Source organism: Chlamydotis macqueenii, chromosome 25 (assembly GCF_036417535.1).
Source record: "Chlamydotis macqueenii isolate bChlMac1 chromosome 25, bChlMac1.mat, whole genome shotgun sequence".
NCBI lineage: Eukaryota > Metazoa > Chordata > Aves > Otidiformes > Otididae > Chlamydotis > Chlamydotis macqueenii.
This window is the reverse complement of record NC_141580.1, coordinates 6,101,821-6,122,245: the sequence shown is the minus strand read 5'-3', so window position 1 is coordinate 6,122,245 and position 20,425 is coordinate 6,101,821. Positions and strand designations below refer to the sequence as shown.

The following is a 20,425-nucleotide window of genomic DNA, read 5'->3' as shown; positions in this document are numbered from 1 at the left end:
AGAGCTGCTGCCAACATCCCTGGGCAAGAACCTCCCAAGACCTCAGAACATGGTGCTGGACAGGAAATAGAGCTTTGCAGTATTGTACTTAGAGCTTTGAGCTATTCTTTCCCTCTTCCACTCTCTTCTCTCTCCTCTTTGCCTTTCCTGTTGCTGTCTCCCAATGCCAGCCCTGCAGGGACCTCTTGGCCTCCCTTTTGCAGAAAGGCGGGCAGATGACACCTTGCAGGAGCTGCATCGCATCGTAGTGGCTGCTCCCAGGGTTCCCTGTCAAACACATCCTTTTCTTCTTGAGACTCAATAAAGTTCTGCTGCATCCAAGCCTGGGCCTCTGAGAACTCTTTCCTTCTGCGGCAACTGTTCCAGTCTGCTCAGGGGTGAAGGTGGAGGAAGGGGACGGTGAGACTTCCTGCAGTGGATTTTGACTTGTGCCCTTTTCCGTGGAGTGGAGGAAGACATCCCTGGCTACTCCACAGCCATTAGCCATCACTGAGATGGCTGCCAAGGGTGGCAGGAGCGGGGACTGGGAGACAATAATGCCTGGGCACAGCCCACAGCCTCATCTCTGCCTTCCCTTCCCCTCCCCTCCAGCTCGGGTTGCTGTCAGCCACACTCACGCTACGCCAAGAGTCCCCACGCCCTGCAACCCAACAGCTCCATGGGCCAGTGCAGCTCCAGGAGAGCACCCGGAGCCTCAAGTCCCACTTTCTAGCCACCACCCCACTGTTCACAGGCGGATGGTGATTGAGCACAGGGCAGCAGTCCTCAGAACATCCCCACAGCCACTTGGGCTCTCTGTGGGCCTGTGACCACTGCCTTTCAATGCCTTGTTTGAGGTCTCCATCTCCCCTGACCAAATGACCCGTGGCTTCACTATGAATAGAATCATAGAATGATAGAATGATAGAATGGTTAGGGTTGGAAGGGACCTTCAAAGGTCATCTAGTCCAACCCCCCTGCAAGGAGCAGGGACATCCCTGACTAGATCAGGTTGCTCAGAGCCTCATCCAGCCTGGCCTTGAACGTTTCCAGAGATGGGGCCTCCACCACCTTTCTGGGCAACCTGTTCCAGTGTTCTATAACTCGCATCGTAAAAAATTTTTTCCTAATTTCTAATCTAAATCTACCCCCCTCTATTTTAAAACCATTACCCCTCGTCCTATCGCAACAGGCCCTACTAAACAGCCTTTCCCCATCCTTCTTGTAGGCCCCCTTGAGGTACTGGAAGACCGCTATCAGGTCTCCCCGGAGCCTCCTCTTCTCCAGGCTGAACAGCCTCAACTCTCTCAGCCTGTCCTCATAAGAGAGGTGCTCCAGCCCTTTTATCATCTTCCTGGCCCTCCTCTGGACCTTCTCCAACTGGTCCATGTCATTCTTGTGTTGGGGGCTCCAGAACTGGACACAGTACTCCAGGTGGGGTCTCACCAGGGCAGAGTAGAGGGGGAGAATCACCTCCCTCGACCTGCTGGCCACGCTCCTCTTGATGCAGTCCAGGATGCGGTTGGCCTTCTGGGCCGCAAGGGCGCATTGCCTGCTCATGTCAAGCTTCTCATCCACCAGCACTCCCAAGTCCTTCTCCTCAGGGCTGCTCTCAATCCATTCTCCGCCCAGCCTGTATTTGTGCCTGGGACTGCCATGACCCAGGTGCAGGACCTTGCACTTGGCCTGCTTGAACTTCATGAGGTTGGCACGGGCCCACCTCTCCAGCCTGTCAAGGTCCCTCTGGATGGCATCCCTCCCTTCCAGCGTGTCGACGGCACCACACAACTTGGTGTCATCGGCGAACTTGCTGAGGGTGCACTCTATCCCACTGTCCATGTCGCCGACAAAGATGTTGAACAGGGCCGGGCCCAGCACGGACCCCTGAGGGATGCCACTCATGACCGGTCTCCACATGGACATTGAGCCATTGACCACCACTCTCTGAGTGCGGCCATCCAGCCAACTCCTTATCCACCCAGTGGTCCATCTATCAAACCCATGTCTCTCCAGTTTAGAGAGAAGGATGTCGTGCGGGACAGTGTCAAAAGCTTTGCACAAGTCCAGGTAGATGATGTCTGTTGCTTGTCCCTTGTCCACCGATGCCGTCACCCCATCATAGAAGGCCACCAAATTGGTCAGGCATGATCTGCCCTTGGTGAAGCCATGTTGGCTGTCACCAACCACCTCCTTGCTCTCCATGTGCCTTAGCATGGTTTCCAGGAGAATCTGCTCCATTACCTTGCCAGGCACAGAGGTGAGGCTGACCGGCCTGTAGTTAAGCTGGTCTTCCTTATTCCCCTTTTTAAAAATGGGGGTTATGTTCCCTCTCTTCCAGTCATCGGGGACCTCACCAGACCGCCACAACTTCTCAAATACGATAGCCAGTGGCTTGGCAACTTCATCCGCCAGTTCCCTCAGGATCCGCAGATGGATCTCATCAGGACCCATGGACTTGTGCACCTTCAGGTTCCTCAAATGGTCCTGAACCTGCTCTTCGAGTACAATGGGCGGTTCTTCATCCTCGCAGTCCCTGCTTGCACCTTCTACGGCTTTGGGCGGTGGGACAGGAACTCTTGTCGGTGAAGACTGGGGCAAAAAAGTCATTGAGAACCTCAGCCTTCTCCATGTCCTGGGTAACCAGGACACCAGTTCCCTTCTGGAGGGGGCCTACATTTACCCTGGACTTTCTTTTGTCCCCTACGTACCTATAAAAGCTCTTCTTGTTACATTTTATATCCCTGGCCAGATTCAGTTCTGCCAGGGCTTTGGCCTTCCTTACCTTATCCCTGGCCACTCGCGCAGCCTCTTTGTAGTCCTCCCAGGCTACCTGTCCCCACTTCCACCCTCTATAGGCTTCCTTTTTCACTTTCAGTTGGTCCAGGAGCTCCTTGCTCATCCATGCCGGCCTCCTGGCCTTTTTGCCCAACTTGTTTTTCATCGGGATGCACCTCTGCTGAGCTTGGAGGAGGTGCTCCTTGAATATGGACCAACTTTCCTGGGCCCCTCTTCCCTCCAGGGCCGCCTCCCATGGCACTTGGCCCATCAGGTCCCTGAAGAGGCCGAAGTCCGCCTTCCTGAGGTCTAGGGCAGAGAGTTTGCCATGTAATACTATGAATACATTTAGGGATGCTTTCAATGAGACTTGAAAATGTCTTTTGAGAGCTTGGCCTTCAGCCCCAGCTGATGCTCTACAGCCTGGTATCCCTTGGGTAACTGGTCTCCTGGGTGAAGACAAGGCACTCCTGAAGGCACTGATTGCCTCAAAACTGATTGGACAAGAAGCTCAACATGAGCAGACAATGCGCCCTTGCGGCCCAGGCGGCCAACCACTTCCTGGGTTGCAACAAGAGGAGTGTGGCCAGCAGGTGGAGGGAGGTGATTCTGCCCTTCTGCTCCTCTCAGGTGAGCCCCCACCTGGAGTACTGCGTCCAGTTCTGGAGTCCCCAACATAAGAAGGACATGGACCAGTTGCAGAGGGTCCAGAGGTGGGCCACGAGGATGATCAGCAGGGCCTGTTGTGATAGGACAATGGGTAATGGTTTTAAAATAGAGGGAGGTAGATTTAGATGAGCTATTAGAAAAACATCTTATACAATGAGGGTTGCAGAACACTGGAACAGGTGTTGCCGAGAGAGGTGGTGGATGCCCCATCCCTGGAATCATTTAAGGTCAGGTTGGATGAGGCTCTGCGCAAACTGATCTAGTCAGGGATGTCCCTGCTCCTTGCAGGGGGGTTGGACCAGAGGACCTTTGAAGGTCCATTCCAACCCTAACCATTCTATGGTTCTATGAAACTGAAATAATGGCACAGGCACGCAACACCTCATGTACTGGGTGAGGTTCCACTCATGGTCCTCCTGGCCTGTCTTTGGGACAGAGACACCATCTTTCTCCATCTCACTGGCCTCTGGGCATCTTCTTGCTGTGCCCAGAAATGAGTGTTTCGCCTTCTCCTAATCAGACATTCTGTCCAGTCCCTGGGGTCAGCTGCCAGTACCCAGGCATCTCCAGTTTCTGTTCACTGTGCGCGTGACCCCCACGGGCAGCCCCATGGATAAAGCATCAGTTTTGCTCTAAGGACACAGTGGTAAAGTATAGGCACCGAGTCAGGCATAGCACAGATATCCACCCCGTAGCCCCAACGTAGGAGCAGGTGGATGCTCCCTGAAGGAATCTGTGACCCTGTGGAGAGCCCACACTGGAGTAGGTTCCTGGCAGGAACTAGGTTCCCACAGAGGGGAGCCCACCCTGGAGGAGGTTTCCTGGCCACGGAGCAAGGCCTGTGGCCTGGAGCGTCCCATTCCTGAACGACTGCGCCCTGTGGAAAGGACTCCGGCCGGAGCATTTTTTGAAGCACTGCAGCCCACGGGAAGAATCCACATTGGCAAAGTTTGTGGAGGACTGTCTCCCCCAGGTGGGAACCCACAGTGCAGCAGAGGAAGAGGGTGAGGACGAAGGTGATACAGGGAATTAACTGTCTGCATATTGCTTGATTTAGGAGACTAACTGTCTGCTAGAGAATGCCTAGCAATCCTGTTTGCCTTAAGCTTATCAGGGACTGGTATTTGTCAAGAAACTGGTATTCGTCAAGGACTAATATGTCTAGCAAAGGACGGAATGTTAGTTCCACCACAAATTCGGTCACAAGTCGGGAAACTGCTGAAATCACCAGCGTGGGTGAATGACTAAAGTTCACCTAGAGGAAGATCAGACCCCTGAAGAAGTAAACGACCACCAAAGACAGATCTGAAATGCTAACGCAAGTGGGTTTTTGTTAATAACCCCGCCTCACTCACGCTTATGTATGTCTGTATTGTGCAATTCTATGAATATGTATACCTGCACCGTATAAATTTCTGGTAAAATGTGCTGTCGGCGTGCGTGCTTTTGGAGGAGCGATCCCCCACGCTCCCGGCGTCGAATAAACATGCCTGCTTTATAACTCTTTCCGAGTTGTAGAGGTTGATCCGCGCGTCAAAGGAGTTGTAGAAACTATGTGTAATGAATGGATTGTCACCCCCGTTCCCTCTCGCCCTGTGCTGCCAGGGGGACAGAGGTAGAGAATTCAGGAGTGAAGTGCGAGAGTGGTGCCATGGAGCAGTGTGCGTACGGTGACATCACAATTAAAGGACATCACTGAGAGGATTGCAAAGTCAGTGATAGCCAGGAAGGTGGGGAAGAGTGACTGGCGAGGAAGAAGAATTACAGCAAGGTCTGCGGGTGCTGATTGCTCCACACGGTGACAATGAGGAGGCCATTCCTCACCAGGGTTAGACCATACATGGAGAAGATAAACGCTCCTGGAGCCACTCCAGAGAGGGAACAGCAGGGACCATATAGCAAATTGCATTTGAACTTCTTCTCTAGAAGGCTTTTGTCACAGCCAAGAGAAAGGAGAGCTCCCAGAGGGTGAAGCAGCAGGTCCGTCAGAGACTTCTGTCTGTGGTGGCAGATACCTGTCCCCAGAGGAGTCTACGGCTTATCTCGGTTTTCTAGGGGACAGCTCTGTGGCCTGTTGAAGGGGTGCATCCCAGGGTCCGTTGCCTTGACTCAGAGCACAGCAGAGCCTTGAAGCCATGCTGGGGCTGTTCCTTCCTGGTCTTAGAAGCAGTACTGGTCCTTCCCATGTAACTGTCCAGCCTGGTCCTGTTCCTTGCAGAGCCGCGTGTAGGGAGAGGTGTCTGACTGTGAGGGGCACAGCCCTGCCCTTCCGTGTGCCCATGTGGTTGGCAATGGTGCCAGGGTCTGTTGGAAAAGAGATCTGCAATGAGTAGGGACTGCAGTGCCAGGAAGAGCTGGCCTGGAAGTGAGGAGCAGTGGTGGTGTGAGCAGAACTTGCTCTGGTCCTGCCACAGCGCACTCAGGGAGCCAGGGAAGCTGAGCACGGGTAGAGTCACCGCCAGCGTTTGTGCTGTGCTTGGCCTGGTGCCTGTCTTGTACCTCCAAAGGTCCCCAGCACCCAGTGAGACAGAGAAACATGACGTCTGTGCTGCAAACTGTGGGCAGGAAGAGCGTGAGGGGAAGCTCACATAGCCCCTAGGGTGCTGTGTGCCTGAGGAGTTATTGTGAGCCAAGCAGTGCCTTCAGCAGTTCCTTTTCTGCACCCAGGAGACCACAGACACCCATGGAATGCCAGGGTTTGGGGCATGAGCTGGCGCTCAAGGCCAAGATCTGAGAAGACGTTTTTTCAAGTCTCACTGAAGAGTGTACCTAAATGTTGACACGAAGAGCGAAGTCATTGCCATGCAAATAACCTTTGTGTCCAGGAGCTGCGGGGTCTGGTGGGAGCTGGGCAGGTGCAGTCTGTGAGACACGTCAGCCCTGCAAATCTGTGTGCTGGGCTGCCCAGGGCAATGTATGGTGTGATGGAAGAGCAGGGGACTTGTCCTAGTTCTCCTTGCTCTAAGATGCATGCCATGCTCCCACGTTTTGGAGACGGATGGGAAGGCGAGCAGGAGGAATACGCTGTGGGCTCTAGCCAAGGTGATTTCTCCTAACATCCCCTACTTTTCTTCTTGTGGCTGACTGAGTCTCCATCCAGAGCAGGCAGAACAGTCTGGAGCGCTTGTGGGGCTGCTGAGCTCCCAGCAGCTCCTGCAGCACTGGGGTCCTCCCAAGAAGACAGCATAAGTTGGGATCACCATGTGTAGGGCATGCTGTGAGGCCAAGGAGAATACTTCTGAGCAGAGATGCAGCAAGGGAAGAGCTGATGGTCGCGGCCTGTGAAGTGGTCCTCAGCTCAGAGGGACAGTGACCAAAGGAAGCTCAAAACCAGTGTGTCCTGCCTTCCCAATCCTGTAAGAATGAGAAAGGGTCCACTCGCTCACCCGTTTCTTCCCTCCCAGTGTATCTTCTTCCTCCCTGGACAGCTTCCGAGAGCGTGTGGAGAGGCACTGAGCACACAGAGGCAGAGTCTGGGATGCAGCAGAGTTTAATGAGTGTAAAGAGGAAAACAAGATGTCTCTAAGGAGTGGTCGGAGAAGAGATCACCGTGGGCAGCCCAGGGTTAGTGCCCCTTGATCAAGGCATAGTTTCTGCTGGGTACACTTTGGACTGCCCCACAGAAGGAGAGGGGCAGACGGACCCCACTAAGGAGGCCGTGGTGGGCCTCATGGCCCAGGGGAGTGGAAAACAACAAAGGAAAAGGAGGGAAAGGAGAGAGTGCGGGAAGGGAAAGAGAGACATGGGCCATGTTTTGAGAGAGCCCAGGCTGGCCATTTCAAAAGGGCTGACAGCCTTGGCAGGAATAGGAGGTTACGCTCAGCTCCTCTCAAAGCAACGGCCATGATCTCCATGGTTCAGTCTGGCATCATCTTCTGTGATCCTGGAGGTCCTAGTCTGGTCTGTGAAGAGTGGCTTTAGCAAGGGAGGCACCTTCTGCTTCCACAGTAGCGGCTGGTGATGCAGGAGAGGTCACAGCAGCCAGAGTTGATGGGGACTCCGTCACAGCTGAGGATGCTGCCAACAGCAGCGGAGGTGGAGGAGCCCACAACGGTGTTCTGCGGGAAGGAGCTGAGGATGGGGCCGGGCAGGGTCACCACCACGGGGGAGGGCTCAATGACGACGGTGGAGTTCTGGCACTGCCTGACACAGGGCTCATTGCAGCTGTTGGCCAGCGGGGTGGGGCCGCAGGGCTGGCATGGCAGGCACGGGTTGCAGCAGGACATGTCTGTGGTCCAGAGGTGCACCTGGGAGAGAGAGCAGGGGAAAGTAGAGCACAGGGACACACGCAGAGCAGCACTGCAAGCTACCACAGTGGAGCTAAGGCATCTCCTGGTCCAGCACACGCTGCCCAGCTCAAAGCCCAAGAGCCACCTCTACCAAGGCCAGCACCTCTCTGAGGAAAACCTCTCTCTTTCCCTCTCTCCTGAGAAGCAGGTCTCAGCCCTCAGCTAGGACCGCCCATTGCAGCTGAAACACACACTCAAAAAAGTGCTGGTCTTGAAGGAGGAGGAGAAGCAGCTTTGCACTCACCCGGTTCCCAGGGAGAAGGAGTGGAGAGAAGTGGATGAGAGAGCAGAGAGCTGGGCTGCCTTTTATAGCAGCCCTGCACTGCCCCAGGCCCACAGGCACCCTCCGTGGAAGTCATAATTTTCTGACAAGCTCATGTCAAATGGAAAACTTCCCAGGTAATGATACGGGCTGTGTCCTGGTTTCCTGCCCTGAGGCCTTCTCATTTCCTGGCTTATGCCATGTGCTTTCCCATAGGAAGGCTTCTGTAACTGCTGGGCTGAGAGCTTTGAGGATTTCTGGGGCAGAAACACATCAGTGCAGGCACAAGACTCAGCTCAAGTGCTGGGGGGATCTCGTGCAGGCTATAGATGTGCACCTCAGTCGTTCCTGTGGGCTTCTTTGTGGCCAAGTTGACACCAAATGGGCAGTGCTCTGCTGCTTCTCATGCAGATGCCCAAGGACTGCCGTGTGAGAGGACACGCCACATCCTTTTCTCTCGCTGCCCTCATCTCTCTCAGATGGTCGCTCATTGCTGCGTGCAGGTGGGCTTCTGCTGGTGTCTTTGACCTTTGACCTTTCTGAAACACTGGCAGCGCTCTCAGGACAATTTTGCTCCGCTCATTGCCCTCATCCCCTCTCTGTGCAGTCTCTGTGGGTCCTCAGGCAACAGCGCGAGTATGTCTGTGGCTCGATCCTTCCCTGGGAGACTCGGGTCCTGTTCCGCAGAGGGAAGATGCCAAAAAAGCCTACCCACCCATGCAGGCCGACATCCCTGAACGCATCCCCTCATGATGCAGTTTTTCCTGTGACTGGGATGGGACACAGGCTCCTCACGTCCAGGCCAATGCCAGATGCACTTCTGCAGACCATCAGCCTGGTGCTGAAGTGAGCCAAGGCCCAGTCCTTGCACCAAGCTGGTATTGAAGGGAAGGGTTGGGGCGCAGATGTTGCTCTGCTGTGAGATGTAGGAGAGACTCTCTGGGTGGCAGTGGGCGACTAAGAAAGCTTTGAGTGAAACTCCTTTGGTGCTCAAGTACCAGGACTTCTACAGCCCCCACCAAAAAGGGAGGGTGACGGCCCAGCAACTGTGTCTGTGGATGTTGAACATTGATTGAGGACAAGTGGCTAAATCCATGCTGCTGCTTCCTCAGCAGGTGTGTAAGAGTCCCTCTTGATGCAGAAGGAACCAGGACACAGCCCATGTCATTAGCTGGGATGTTTTGCATTTGACATGAGCTTGTCAGAAAATTATGACTTCCACGGAGGGTGCCCGTGGGCCCGGGGCAGCGCAGGGCTGCTATAAAAGGCAGCCCAGCTCTCTGCTCTCTCATCCACTTCTCTCCACTCCTTCTCCCTGGGAACCAGGTGAGTGTGAAGACTCTGCCCCTCTTCTTTCAAGACCAGGTCTTTCCTTGATGTATGTCTCAGCTGAAATAGGCTGTCCTAGGCTGGAACTGGGAGCTGCTCCTCACAGGACGGGGAAAGGGAGAGAAGGCCTTCTGCAGCGAGAGGCTGGGCCTCAGTAGAGGTGGCTCTTGGGCTTTGAGCTGGGCAGCGTGTGCTGGACCAGGAGATGCCTTAGCTCCACTGTGGTAGCTTGCAGTGCTGCTCTGCGTGTGTCCCTGTGCTCTACTTTCCCCTGCCCTCTCTCCCAGGTGCACCTCTGGACCACAGACATGTCCTGCTGCAACCCGTGCCTGCCATGCCAGCCCTGCGGCCCCACCCCACTGGCCAACAGCTGCAATGAGCCCTGTGTCAGGCAGTGCCAGAACTCCACCATTGTCATCCAGCCCTCCCCCGTGGTGGTGACCCTGCCCGGCCCCATCCTCAGCTCCTTCCCGCAGAACACCGTTGTGGGCTCCTCCACCTCCGCTGCTGTTGGCAGCATCCTCAGCTGTGACGGAGTCCCCATCAACTCTGGCTGCTGTGACCTCTCCTGCATCACCAGCCGCTACTGTGGAAGCAGATGTCGACCCTGCTAGAGAGCTGCTGCCAACATCCCTGGGCAAGAACCTCCCAAGACCTCAGAACATGGTGCTGGACAGGAAATAGAGCTTTGCAGTATTGTACTTAGAGCTTTGAGCTATTCTTTCCCTCTTCCACTCTCTTCTCTCTCCTCTTTGCCTTTCCTGTTGCTGTCTCCCAATGCCAGCCCTGCAGGGACCTCTTGGCCTCCCTTTTGCAGAAAGGCGGGCAGATGACACCTTGCAGGAGCTGCATCGCATCGTAGTGGCTGCCCCCAGGGCTCCCTGTCAAACACATCCTTTTCTTCTTGAGACTCAATAAAGTTCTGCTGCATCCAAGCCTGGGCCTCTGAGAACTCTTTCCTTCTGCGGCAATTGTTCCAGTCTGCTCAGGGGTGAAGGTGGAGGAAGGGGACGGTGAGACTTCCTGCAGTGGATTTTGACTTGTGCCCTTTTCCGTGGAGTGGAGGAAGACATCCCTGGCTACTCCACAGCCATTAGCCATCACTGAGATGGCTGCCAAGGGTGGCAGGAGCGAGGACTGGGAGACAATAATGCCTGGGCACAGCCCACAGCCTCATCTCTGCCTTCCCTTCCCCTCCCCTCCAGCTCGGGTTGCTGTCAGCCACACTCACGCTACGCCAAGAGTCCCCACACCCTGCAATCCAACAGCTCCATGGGCCAGTGCAGCTCCAGGAGAGCACCCGGAGCCTGGCATGGCAGGCACGGGTTGCAGCGGGACATGTCTCTGGTCCAGAGGTGCACCTGGGAGAGAGGGCAGGGGAAAGTAGAGCACAGGGACACACACAGAGCAGCACTGCAAGCTACCACAGTGGAGCTAAGGCATCTCCTGGTCCAGCACACGCTGCCCAGCTCAAAGTCCAAGAGCCACCTCTATTAAGGCCCAGCCTCTCTCTTCAGAAGGCCTTTTCTCCCTTTCCCGTGAGAAGCCATTGTGTCTTCACCATTGTCATTCTGCCCCCACAGAAGAAGAGGAGTAATCACATTAAACATATTTCTCCTGGGTAGCTTACAATAATATGCAGCCCATGCTCAACTGTATTTATAGGTGACCGCACAGTCAGTCAAGCAAATCTTAGAAAAAAATAAAGTGCATCGTTATCTATACTCTACCATAAAAAGAATAGGGATTCAGTCAGATATTTGAATATTTTTTAGGATAAAATAATCTCATCCTCTCACACAGGTAGTAGTTCCAGACGACTCTGACAAGCACGGTGATCAGCACTTCTACTTGTTTGTTTGGACACTTTGCCACACAGCTGACAGCTGTATATGCAATTCCTTTTATTTGGAAAGGACAGAGATTGACACATGCCCTAGTAACTGTAAGGCTGTAGTCATAGGGGCTATAATGCTGGCTTCTATAGTATTTTAGCTTTTAGTAGTTGTTTATAGTAGTATAGTAGTTTAGCTTCTATAGTTTAGCTTCTATAGTTCAGCAATAATCCACACTCTAGCTGTGTGGAGTGTGGATTATTGCTAAACATCGAAGGACTGATTGTAGCACCATGATCTCAGTGTTAGCCAGGAAGAAGGGGAATATGAGTGTGTCTCTTATTTTTGATAAGTGCGGTGTCAGCTTGTGCAAGAAGCTGCTAGAAGTTTCCCCTTTTTTGAATGTACTGAGGCCAAGCCATCATGTGATCGAATGTTCAGTGATAATACCTCTATGCTAATATATTAGGAACGGGGAAAATTTTTTTTTTAGTATCATCTGCTTACCCAGGGCCTTTCTGGCTCTTAGTCCATATCTTCTGCCTGTATTAAAACACTCCTGTCCCTGAAATCCTTGTGTCTATCATTTCAGCAGACCATAGGAGCTTTGGCTACTCCAGCTTGTCCAACTGCTTCAGCAGCAGAAAGAGCCTCCACTCCTCAAGCTGCTAGTAAAGGCTTTGGTACAATGATGACACTTCCCAGAGGCAAAATAGAGTGGAATATTCTGATTAGGCTTCTTTCAAGACCTCTCCCTTCGACCTAAGGAAGTTTTGTCCAGAGCCAGTGGCTATGAGGTCCTGCCTTGCTTTGGCTCTCCCAAAAAAAAAAAATGTCCTCACTGCATGTCCTGGAGATGTGGACCCTCGTCACGACTGTGCTCTGGTAATGACCCTAGGGCCTGCAGGAGGCCCTCAGAGGGCAGCATCCCCACTGGGGGAAAGGTGTTCCTTTTGCTCTGCATCAAGTTTCCTGTGGAAATGTCACAGACAGAAAATTATCTTTAACAACGGCACATTTTCCTGTGTTGTGAGGAGAAGAAAGGGAGAGAGTTCATTGCAGAATGAGGCATTGCCTAAGTGCCGCAGTGGTTGCCACAAGCTTTTTAAATTATTTTTTTAACTGAGAGAGGGTATAAAAGGATGTAATCTCCCTGAGGAAGGGGATCTCCTGAACTGCTTGCAGGAAATTGCCAGGCACTCTGTCTCACATCCTCTCATACCCATGCTTGAAGATCTCTGCAGCAAGGACTAAACCCATATTGTGACTTGGCACACCTTCCAGTCCCTCACAAAAAAAAAAAAAAAATACCATATTGAAGGAGGGAGAATGGAAAACCTGCTGAGAGGGGAGGAAACTGCTTATAAGACAGTTGTGAAACGATAAGTTGATAATGCTGTTAAAAGATTTTTCCCCTGCTAATTAGCAATTTTTTGAAAGTTGGAGAGAGTGTATTTGTCAGTAACTAATACTGGAAGTAACTTTATCGGTTCAGCTTCATTTCTATTTCCTTACCTCAGAGTTCGCAGCTTGTGAGAGGTTTGCCTTTTCCTAGATTCACATGCCATGGCAGCATGGCTTCTTTCACAGGAGCTCTGTCCAGTTCCAGACCCCCATATCTTTCTCTGAGGAGTTTACAATAACCAGAGAAATGCAAGGATTCTTGTATATCTTTGTTTGTTTCTTTATTTTTTTTAAACATGATGAACCCTTGATTCTGTCGAGAAGGGCTGCTGTTTATGTCTTTTTTTTTAATCCTTACATGTAGATAGATGTGGTCTGGCTGAACGTCTGGAGTTGACCCGACAGCTTCAACTCCGTTTCTTTCTTTCCTTTAGAACACAAAAAAACCCTGAACCTGTCAAAAAAACCCCTCAGTTCGGAGCAACCAGGCAGGGCTGACCAGTGCCTGTTTTAGCTTTGTAACATTGAGCATTCAGCAACTTGCTAACAATGCCTGAGAAGCTGGGAGCTGGCCCTTGAACTTCTACTACCAAAGCAGAGTTTTCTCTATTTCGCATAGCAAGGACAGAAGAGCAAGAAAATTCTGTCTCACCCAAATAACCAGGGTCAGCTTTTTCTCCCCAACAAACACAGAGACCAAGGCCTTAGAGTATGGGTGGCTGCAACAGTGTAGGAACAAAGCCAGCTAATCCTGTGAGAAACGACACGACAGCGTTTGGAGCCTTCCCTTCTCTTCCCAGCCAAAAACTCAGAGTTCTCCACTCAGGTTTTGAATTATGGCAAACAGGCACCATGGATGTGTGTTTTTAGCTCTTCTAAATGAGCCATGGGGATGATTCAGCTTGCAAGGATGTCGTCAGTTAGGCAATTCAGAAATTAATGCATTCGGAAATTACCACGTACCTAACGAGTTTCCGCAGAAGCAACAATGGGTCCACTGCAGCGTGGACTTTTGGTTTTTTTGATAAGGAGGGGTGTTGAGGTCCAGTTCAAAAAAGTTGGACTAGAAGAAGTGTGTCTGGAGGAAAGGTGTGACCTAGTGTTTAGAGCAAGCGATGCTGGGTGTCACTGTGCCATTATCATATTCTAAAGTCTCACAAGGAAGACTGATTTCTATCTTTCATAGATAATACAACCCCATTCCTCTATGCTCTCCTAAAGTGTATGATCCAAAATTTAGAAAAGCAGAGCTCAGAAGTGAAGACTTCTATGCTGCTTTCCCTTACGGGCAAGAAAGCAGTGCAAAACAAGAGGACAGATATTCAGGTCCGGGAACAGTTCCATGGAAAGACCTAATCCATAGCCCAGTATATAAAAAAAGCTCCCATCTCCACAGGCAGAGCTCAGGCTCCTGGGACTGTCAGAGATCCTGCCAGAGATCATCCAGTTACTCCAAAACAACTCAAGCGTAGCTAAGGATATTTATGCATCTCAGAGGCAAGCAGGTTATTATTCACAAAACATCGAGACCCCAAAAGGCTCCTTGTCCCATAGAAAATGATGTCTCCTGAGCCAAGCCTAAGGGGGAGAAGTCTTCTGGCGGCCAGTCTTTCGCTTCCTGTTCTGGCGTCTGAACAGGGGGAACAAGTAACTAGCAAATTACTCTTCTCTTGAGGGGACAATCACTGTGGAAGATGAGCCTTCCATTGCACCGGTAGCATGAGAAACCTTGCCCATAGCCATGGGCCTAGAGCTCCCTATAACAACAACATTTTTCCAGCTCTGGCCCTAAGTGTAGTAAAAAAGACAATGAAGGTTTGATTATGTTGACTGAGGTCGTGTCTTCTGTATACAACTCTCAGTTTCTGGTTACTCGCTGTTCTGGTTTTGTTAGTGAGGGGGGGCCTAAGGTGGTAGCTTCTGTAGGAAACTGCTAGAAGTTGCTCCCCTTTGTTCAGTGGACTCGGCCGGGCCTAGGGCGGACCCGCTGCTGGCCAAGGTCGAGCCAATTGGTAGCAGAATGTTCTGTTATAACGCCTCTGCGATAACGTATTTAAGAAGGGGAAAACAAAAAAAAAAAAGGGGAGAAGATGTGAAGCAGCTGAGCGGGGGGCAGAGAGGGGGAGGCGCGAGCCTCGTGGGCCTTGCAGGCCTCACCCTCTGGCCTCTCGCCAGGCAGCCGACTGGGCCCAACTCTGTCCGGCCCAGTTGCAAGAAGTGGAGAGGAGAGAAGAAGTGAATAAGACGTAAAAAAGATCCTGAGAGACATCTGCCAGCCTGTTGTAAGGAACGGCTGCAGACGCCAAGGTCAGTTCAGAGGGAGGGGGAGGAGTAATGCGTCTCCTGGCCAAGATTCCCCTGCAGCCTGTGGTGACGACCATGGTGGAGCAGGTTGTCCCCCTGCAGCCCATGGAGGTCCACGGAGGAGCAGAGATCCACTTGGAACCCATGAAGGACCCCATATCGGGGGAGGTGGATGCCTGAAGGAGGCTGTGGCCTGTGGAGGGCCCGCTGGGGCAGCCGTTCTGGAGGGACTGCACCCCATGAAAGAGATGACCCATGCCGGAGCAGTTCCACGAAGGACTGTGGCCCATGGGAGGGACCCCACGCTGGAGCAGAGGAGGAATGCCAGGAGTTCTTCCCCCGACCACGATACAGCGGCATAAAACAACGCGTGATGAACTGACCGCGACCCCCATTCCTTTTCCCTCCCCCCCCCATGCTGCTCGGGAGGGGAGGTAGTATAGATAATGTTAAGCCCGGGAAGAGGGAGGGGTGGGGGGAGGTTATCTTGTTCCCTGTCTCATTCTCCTGCTAATTTTAGAAATAAATGAATAGTTTTCCCCAATTCAAGTCTGTTTTGCCCGTGATGGTAACTTTAAGGATTTCTCCCCGACCTTATCTCAAACCTTGAGCCATTTTTCCTACATCATCTCCTCCTATTCTCTCGGAGGGTGGGGGGAGTGAGAGAGAGACTGCGTAGTCTGGTCCCAATCGGGGCTGAACTACGACACTTGCGGAAAAGTCTTCCTCTAAAACCTGCAGCAATTCTAACTTACTGCATTTACTTTACAGGCCACCCAGGAGATAATGAACATAAAGAAGAAGAGAAAGATTTATCCCATCATTATCATATGCACAAGGGAGAGAAAAAAAAAAGCACTCTGACACAAGCTAATGGTGCCATCATATTGTGTAATATGCATATATATGGTATATTAAAAGTCTTTTTCTCATTAAACCTTGAATCCTCTCTCACATATCTTTGGGGTTTTAACGTGCATGAACAGCTAGAATCATCCTCCTACTGAAGGCAGATGCTGATTCTCCAGTGCTGGAGAAGAAATATTACAACGAGTAAAACAACAGATAGTGTTGGAGGAGGTGTGGAATGTGTGGGGGAGGAGGTCAGAGTACCTTCTCCTTTATGTAGCTGACACAAAATGCTAACAGTATCAGCGTGTCTTTTCTGATCAAGTGGCCTTCAGAGCCTAGCAAGGAAGCATGCTTTCTGCAGCCCTTTCTAACATCCAGACATAATGATATTCTGTCATCCAAAAGCCATCAATTCTTTCTTCTGCAATAAAGTCTTCTGTCTTGTCCTCTCCTGCACAGACACACACTGCTCTGGCTATCTCCCTTGCATTGCATTCTGTTACGAGTCCACAACGTTCCTCTAAATCAAACTGTCAGGGCAGAAATTCCTGGATTTACTCATTGACACCTTTAACATGATTTTAACTCTTTTGTTGATACTCTTCGTTTACAAAATCAGAAATGAGAAAGTGAAGCAAAAGCTCTTGGGAGTATTTCCAGAGAAAGTAACAGAACCTCAATTTCTGTGTTTTATGTTTGGGCCCCTCACTAGATAAAGATATTTGAGGTACTGGAGCATGTCCATAGAAGGACAACGAGGCTTGTTAAGGGCCTTATGAAGAGTGGCTGAGAGGACTCTATTTTTTTAGCCTGGATTAAAGGAGGCTGAGGGGAGACCTAATCACTCTCTATGACTGCCTGGAAGGAGATTGTAGTGAGATGAGTGTTTGTGTCTTCTCCCAAGTAAAAAGCAATAGGTCAAGAAGACCTATCGCACCCTAAGGGGGCTCAACTTGCACCAAGGAATGTTTAGATTGGATATTAGGAAAAAAACTCAATCCTTATCTCAAATTCCTTGAGCCCCACGTTGGGCGCCAAAATAACTGTCGTAGTTCAGCCCCGATCAGGACCAGACTACACAGTCTCTCTCTCACTCCCCCCACCTTCCAAGAGAACAGGGAGAGAAAATATAAGGAAAAACGGCTCGAGGTTTGAGATAAGGACAGGGAGAAATCCTTAAAGTTACCATCACGGGCAAAACAGACTCGACTTGGGGAAAACTATTCATTTATTACTACAAACAGCAGGATAATGAGACAGAGAACAAGATAACCTCCCTCCACCCCTCCCTCTTCCCAAGCTTAACATTATCTCTACTACCTTCCCCTCCCTCAGCAGCACAGGGGGGAAGAGGGAATGGGGGTTGCAGTCAGTTCATCACATGTTGTTTCACGCCGCTGCTTCATGGTTGGGGGAAGAACTCCTCGCATTCCTCCCCTACTCCAGCGTGGAGTCCCACCCCTACGCCACAGTCCTTCGGGGAACTGCTCCGGCGTGGGTCATCTCTTCCACGGGGTGCAGTCTCTCCAGAACGGCTGTCCCAGCGGGCCCTCCACAGGCCACAGCCTCCTTCAGGCATCCACCTCCCCCAATATGGGGTCCTTCATGGGCTCCAAGTGGATCTCTGCTCCTCCGTGGACCTCCATGGGCTGCAGGGGGACAACCTGCTCCACCATGGTCGTCACCACAGGCTGCAGGGGAATCTTGGCCAGGAGACGCATTACTCCTCCCCCTCCCTCTGAACTGACCTTGGCGTCTGCAGCCGTTCCTTACAACAGGCTGGCAGATGTCTCTCAGGATCTTTTTTACGTCTTATTCACTTCTTCTCTCCTCTCCACTTCTTGCAACTGGGCCGGACCGAGTTGGGCCCAGTCGGCTGCCTGGCAAGAGGCCAGAGGGTGAGGCCTGCAAGGCCCATGAGGCTCGCGCCTCCCCCTCTATGCCTCTGCCCCCGCTCAGCTGCTTCACATCTTCTCTCCTCTCTTTTTTTTTCTGTTTTCCCCTTCTTAAATACGTTATCGCAGAGGCGTTATCACGGAACATTCTGCTACCAATTGGCTCGACCTTGGCCAGAAGCAGGTCCGCCCTAGGCCCGGCCGAGTCCACTGAACAAAGGGGAGCGGCTTCTAGCGGTTTCCTACAGAAGCTACCACCTTAGGCCCCCCCTCACTAACAAAACCACGACAACCGGAAAGGTTGTTTAGTATTGGTACATGCTACCCAGGAAAGTGGTTTAGTCACCATCCCTGGAGGGATTTAAAAGATATCTACTTCAGTGGTGGACTTGACAGTGCTAGGTTAATGGTTGTATTTGATGGTCTTATAAGTCTTCTCCAACTTAAATGATTCTAATATTCTCTAACGTAGCTTTTCAAAAATGCCTCGATGTGAGTAAATATAATAATTCCCTCCTAAGTTCTTCCTCCCAAAAGTTCCTCAAAACAGTGTAAATTCACCAGAGTATCACTGTTGGATAGAAAGCACCATGTCCACAGCAAGCTCCTCCACCTTACAGCCATATGGTGTCAGGTTAAATCTTAATCCTGATGCTCCCATATTTCTTTGGTCATTATAGGATGAATCTATAAAGCCTCCATTGGTCAAAGATACCCTACAATGGAAGAAAGCTCCAAGAAGACAGACAAGAATGATGTACTCATGAAGAAAAAGTAGGAAGGGACCATAACATGAAGGAAACTGAAATTCTCTCAATATAAAGAGGACAATAAAGAGGCCATTGTCTTAGCTATAGCGCTTCTTGAGTTGAGTCAGTCAACTGGCTATATAGATGACCTTCCCAAAAATAACTCATAGAAGGCCGTATCTGCCTCAACCAGCCAGCAGAAGGGAACTCTGTACCTATGGCTCGTCTCAATGTAGAGTATGAATACTGAACAATACAACAAAGGATTTATGAAGACTCTAATGAACTTGAACTGTGTTCAACCCATGTTTTTATATCCTTTACCTGGGACACGAAGAATCACAACTGTACGCATTCAGAGATTGTTAAAGGGAATCACTTTTTTTATTGTCATCCAACTGTATATTGCAATTGATATATTCTTCTTGTGTTGTGATTTCAGTACATTGCTGTATCATTTTGCTAGATCAAAATGCCACGTAACATAAAATATCTTCAAATAAGTGAATTCGGTATTAAGCATTAAACCCTCCTTGTGTGGAATATCTAAAAGAACCTGGTCATAGAGTGTTGGATTCTGTCAGTAAGTGAAGAGAAATACCACCCAGCTCTCTGCCAGAGCTGGAGGTACCATCCCGTGGAAACTTGTATTTCAATTTGCTAAGTGTTTGATTTTTGTAAGGGATTAATATATAATCTCTTTCAGAACTTCCAACAGGTGGCTTATTTCTTTGCAGAACCGGACACATATATTTCTTCTTTTAATTTTATACTTTCTGGGTTCATCTGTGCCTCATTCTTATCTTTATTCTAGATGTATTTGACCATGGCTAGTTTCTCCAACAGTTGTCATTATATCTCACATAAGATTGTCAACAAAGTTGACATTACTTTTCCCTCCCTCCTGTTTCCCAACGTATTTATGAATTTACTATTAGAAATACTGTGCTCCATGGTAGATGAGTCAGTTCCCTTGCACATGTAAAATGCAGGACCTTTCATCAGCAGTCTATCATTCAACATTGGTTTAGCTGTAGAAACACTTCAAGGTATTTGGCAAAGTCAGCAAAGGAATTTCTTTTCCCAAATGCATAACCTTGAAATTGTATATGGGTAACAAGTAACGCTTTACACTTAGTAGAAGGAATAGAAAAAGAGCAATTGATTTCATACTTCTTACGAGTTTTGTTGGGAAAAAAAAAAAGAAGATTCATGCTTTTAAAGTTCTTCCCTCTGCACAGGGATGATAAAAGGAGTTCAGAAGAACATTTCAGATGGAGACATCACTGTGATAGATCAAAAAAAAAACAAAAAAACAAAGAGAATATGTCTTATTTCACATAACCATAGAGGACCCCAAGTGAGACACCTGAATCTGAACTGATTGCCTGGTACTCGCTTCTAGAAGAAATACTACTTCTGGGTAAGATTCTTCTATGTCCTATGTACACCTGTACTTGAACTGGAAAACTGTTCTATAAACTTATCAGTTTTCATGTACGTGTATTGAGTCATGCATGTTGTGAATACTCCAGAGTATCTACATATCAACAGCAATCTGGGAAAATTGAACCAACCATCCAGGGTGAATCTTATCTTTCCTCTTGCAGAGAAGATCTTTAAAAGTTGGTCTTACCTTAGAATCATAGAATCATAGAATGGTTAGGGTTGGAAGGGACCTTCAAAGGTCATCTAGTCCAACCCCCCTGCAAGGAGCAGGGACATCCCCAACTAGATCAGGTTGCTCAGAGCCTCATCCAGCCTGGCCTTGAACGTTTCCAGGGATGGGGCTTCCACCACCTTTCTGGGCAACCTGTTCCAGTGTTCTATAACTCGCATTGTAAAAATTTTTTTCCTAATTTCCAATCTGAATCTACCCCCCACTATTTTAAAACCATTACTCCTTGTCCTATCACAACAGGCCCTACTAAACAGCCTCTCCCCATCTTTCTTGTAGGCCCCCTTGAGGTAATGGAAGACCACTATCAGGTCTCCCTGGGGCCTCCTCTTCTCCAGTCCCTTCTCTTCTCAGTCCCTTAAAAAAAATGAAACAGGGAGGAGTCTAGGCTGTCTCAAATAAACT

General features: G+C 50.2%; 1 protein-coding gene and 1 pseudogene across 1 annotated transcript; one reads left to right on the top strand and one right to left on the bottom strand.

Moving 5' to 3' along the window:
* Positions 1 to 7,340: 7,340 nt before the first annotated feature.
* On the bottom strand, positions 7,341 to 7,649 carry LOC147597798 (feather keratin Cos1-1/Cos1-3/Cos2-1 pseudogene; annotated as a pseudogene).
* Positions 7,650 to 9,611: 1,962 nt separating this feature from the next.
* On the top strand, positions 9,612 to 9,917 carry LOC147597797 (feather keratin Cos1-2). The gene has a single exon (XM_086766651.1). It carries the CDS (start codon positions 9,612 to 9,614, stop codon positions 9,915 to 9,917), a length of 306 nt encoding a protein of 101 aa, XP_086622777.1.
* Positions 9,918 to 20,425: the final 10,508 nt, after the last annotated feature.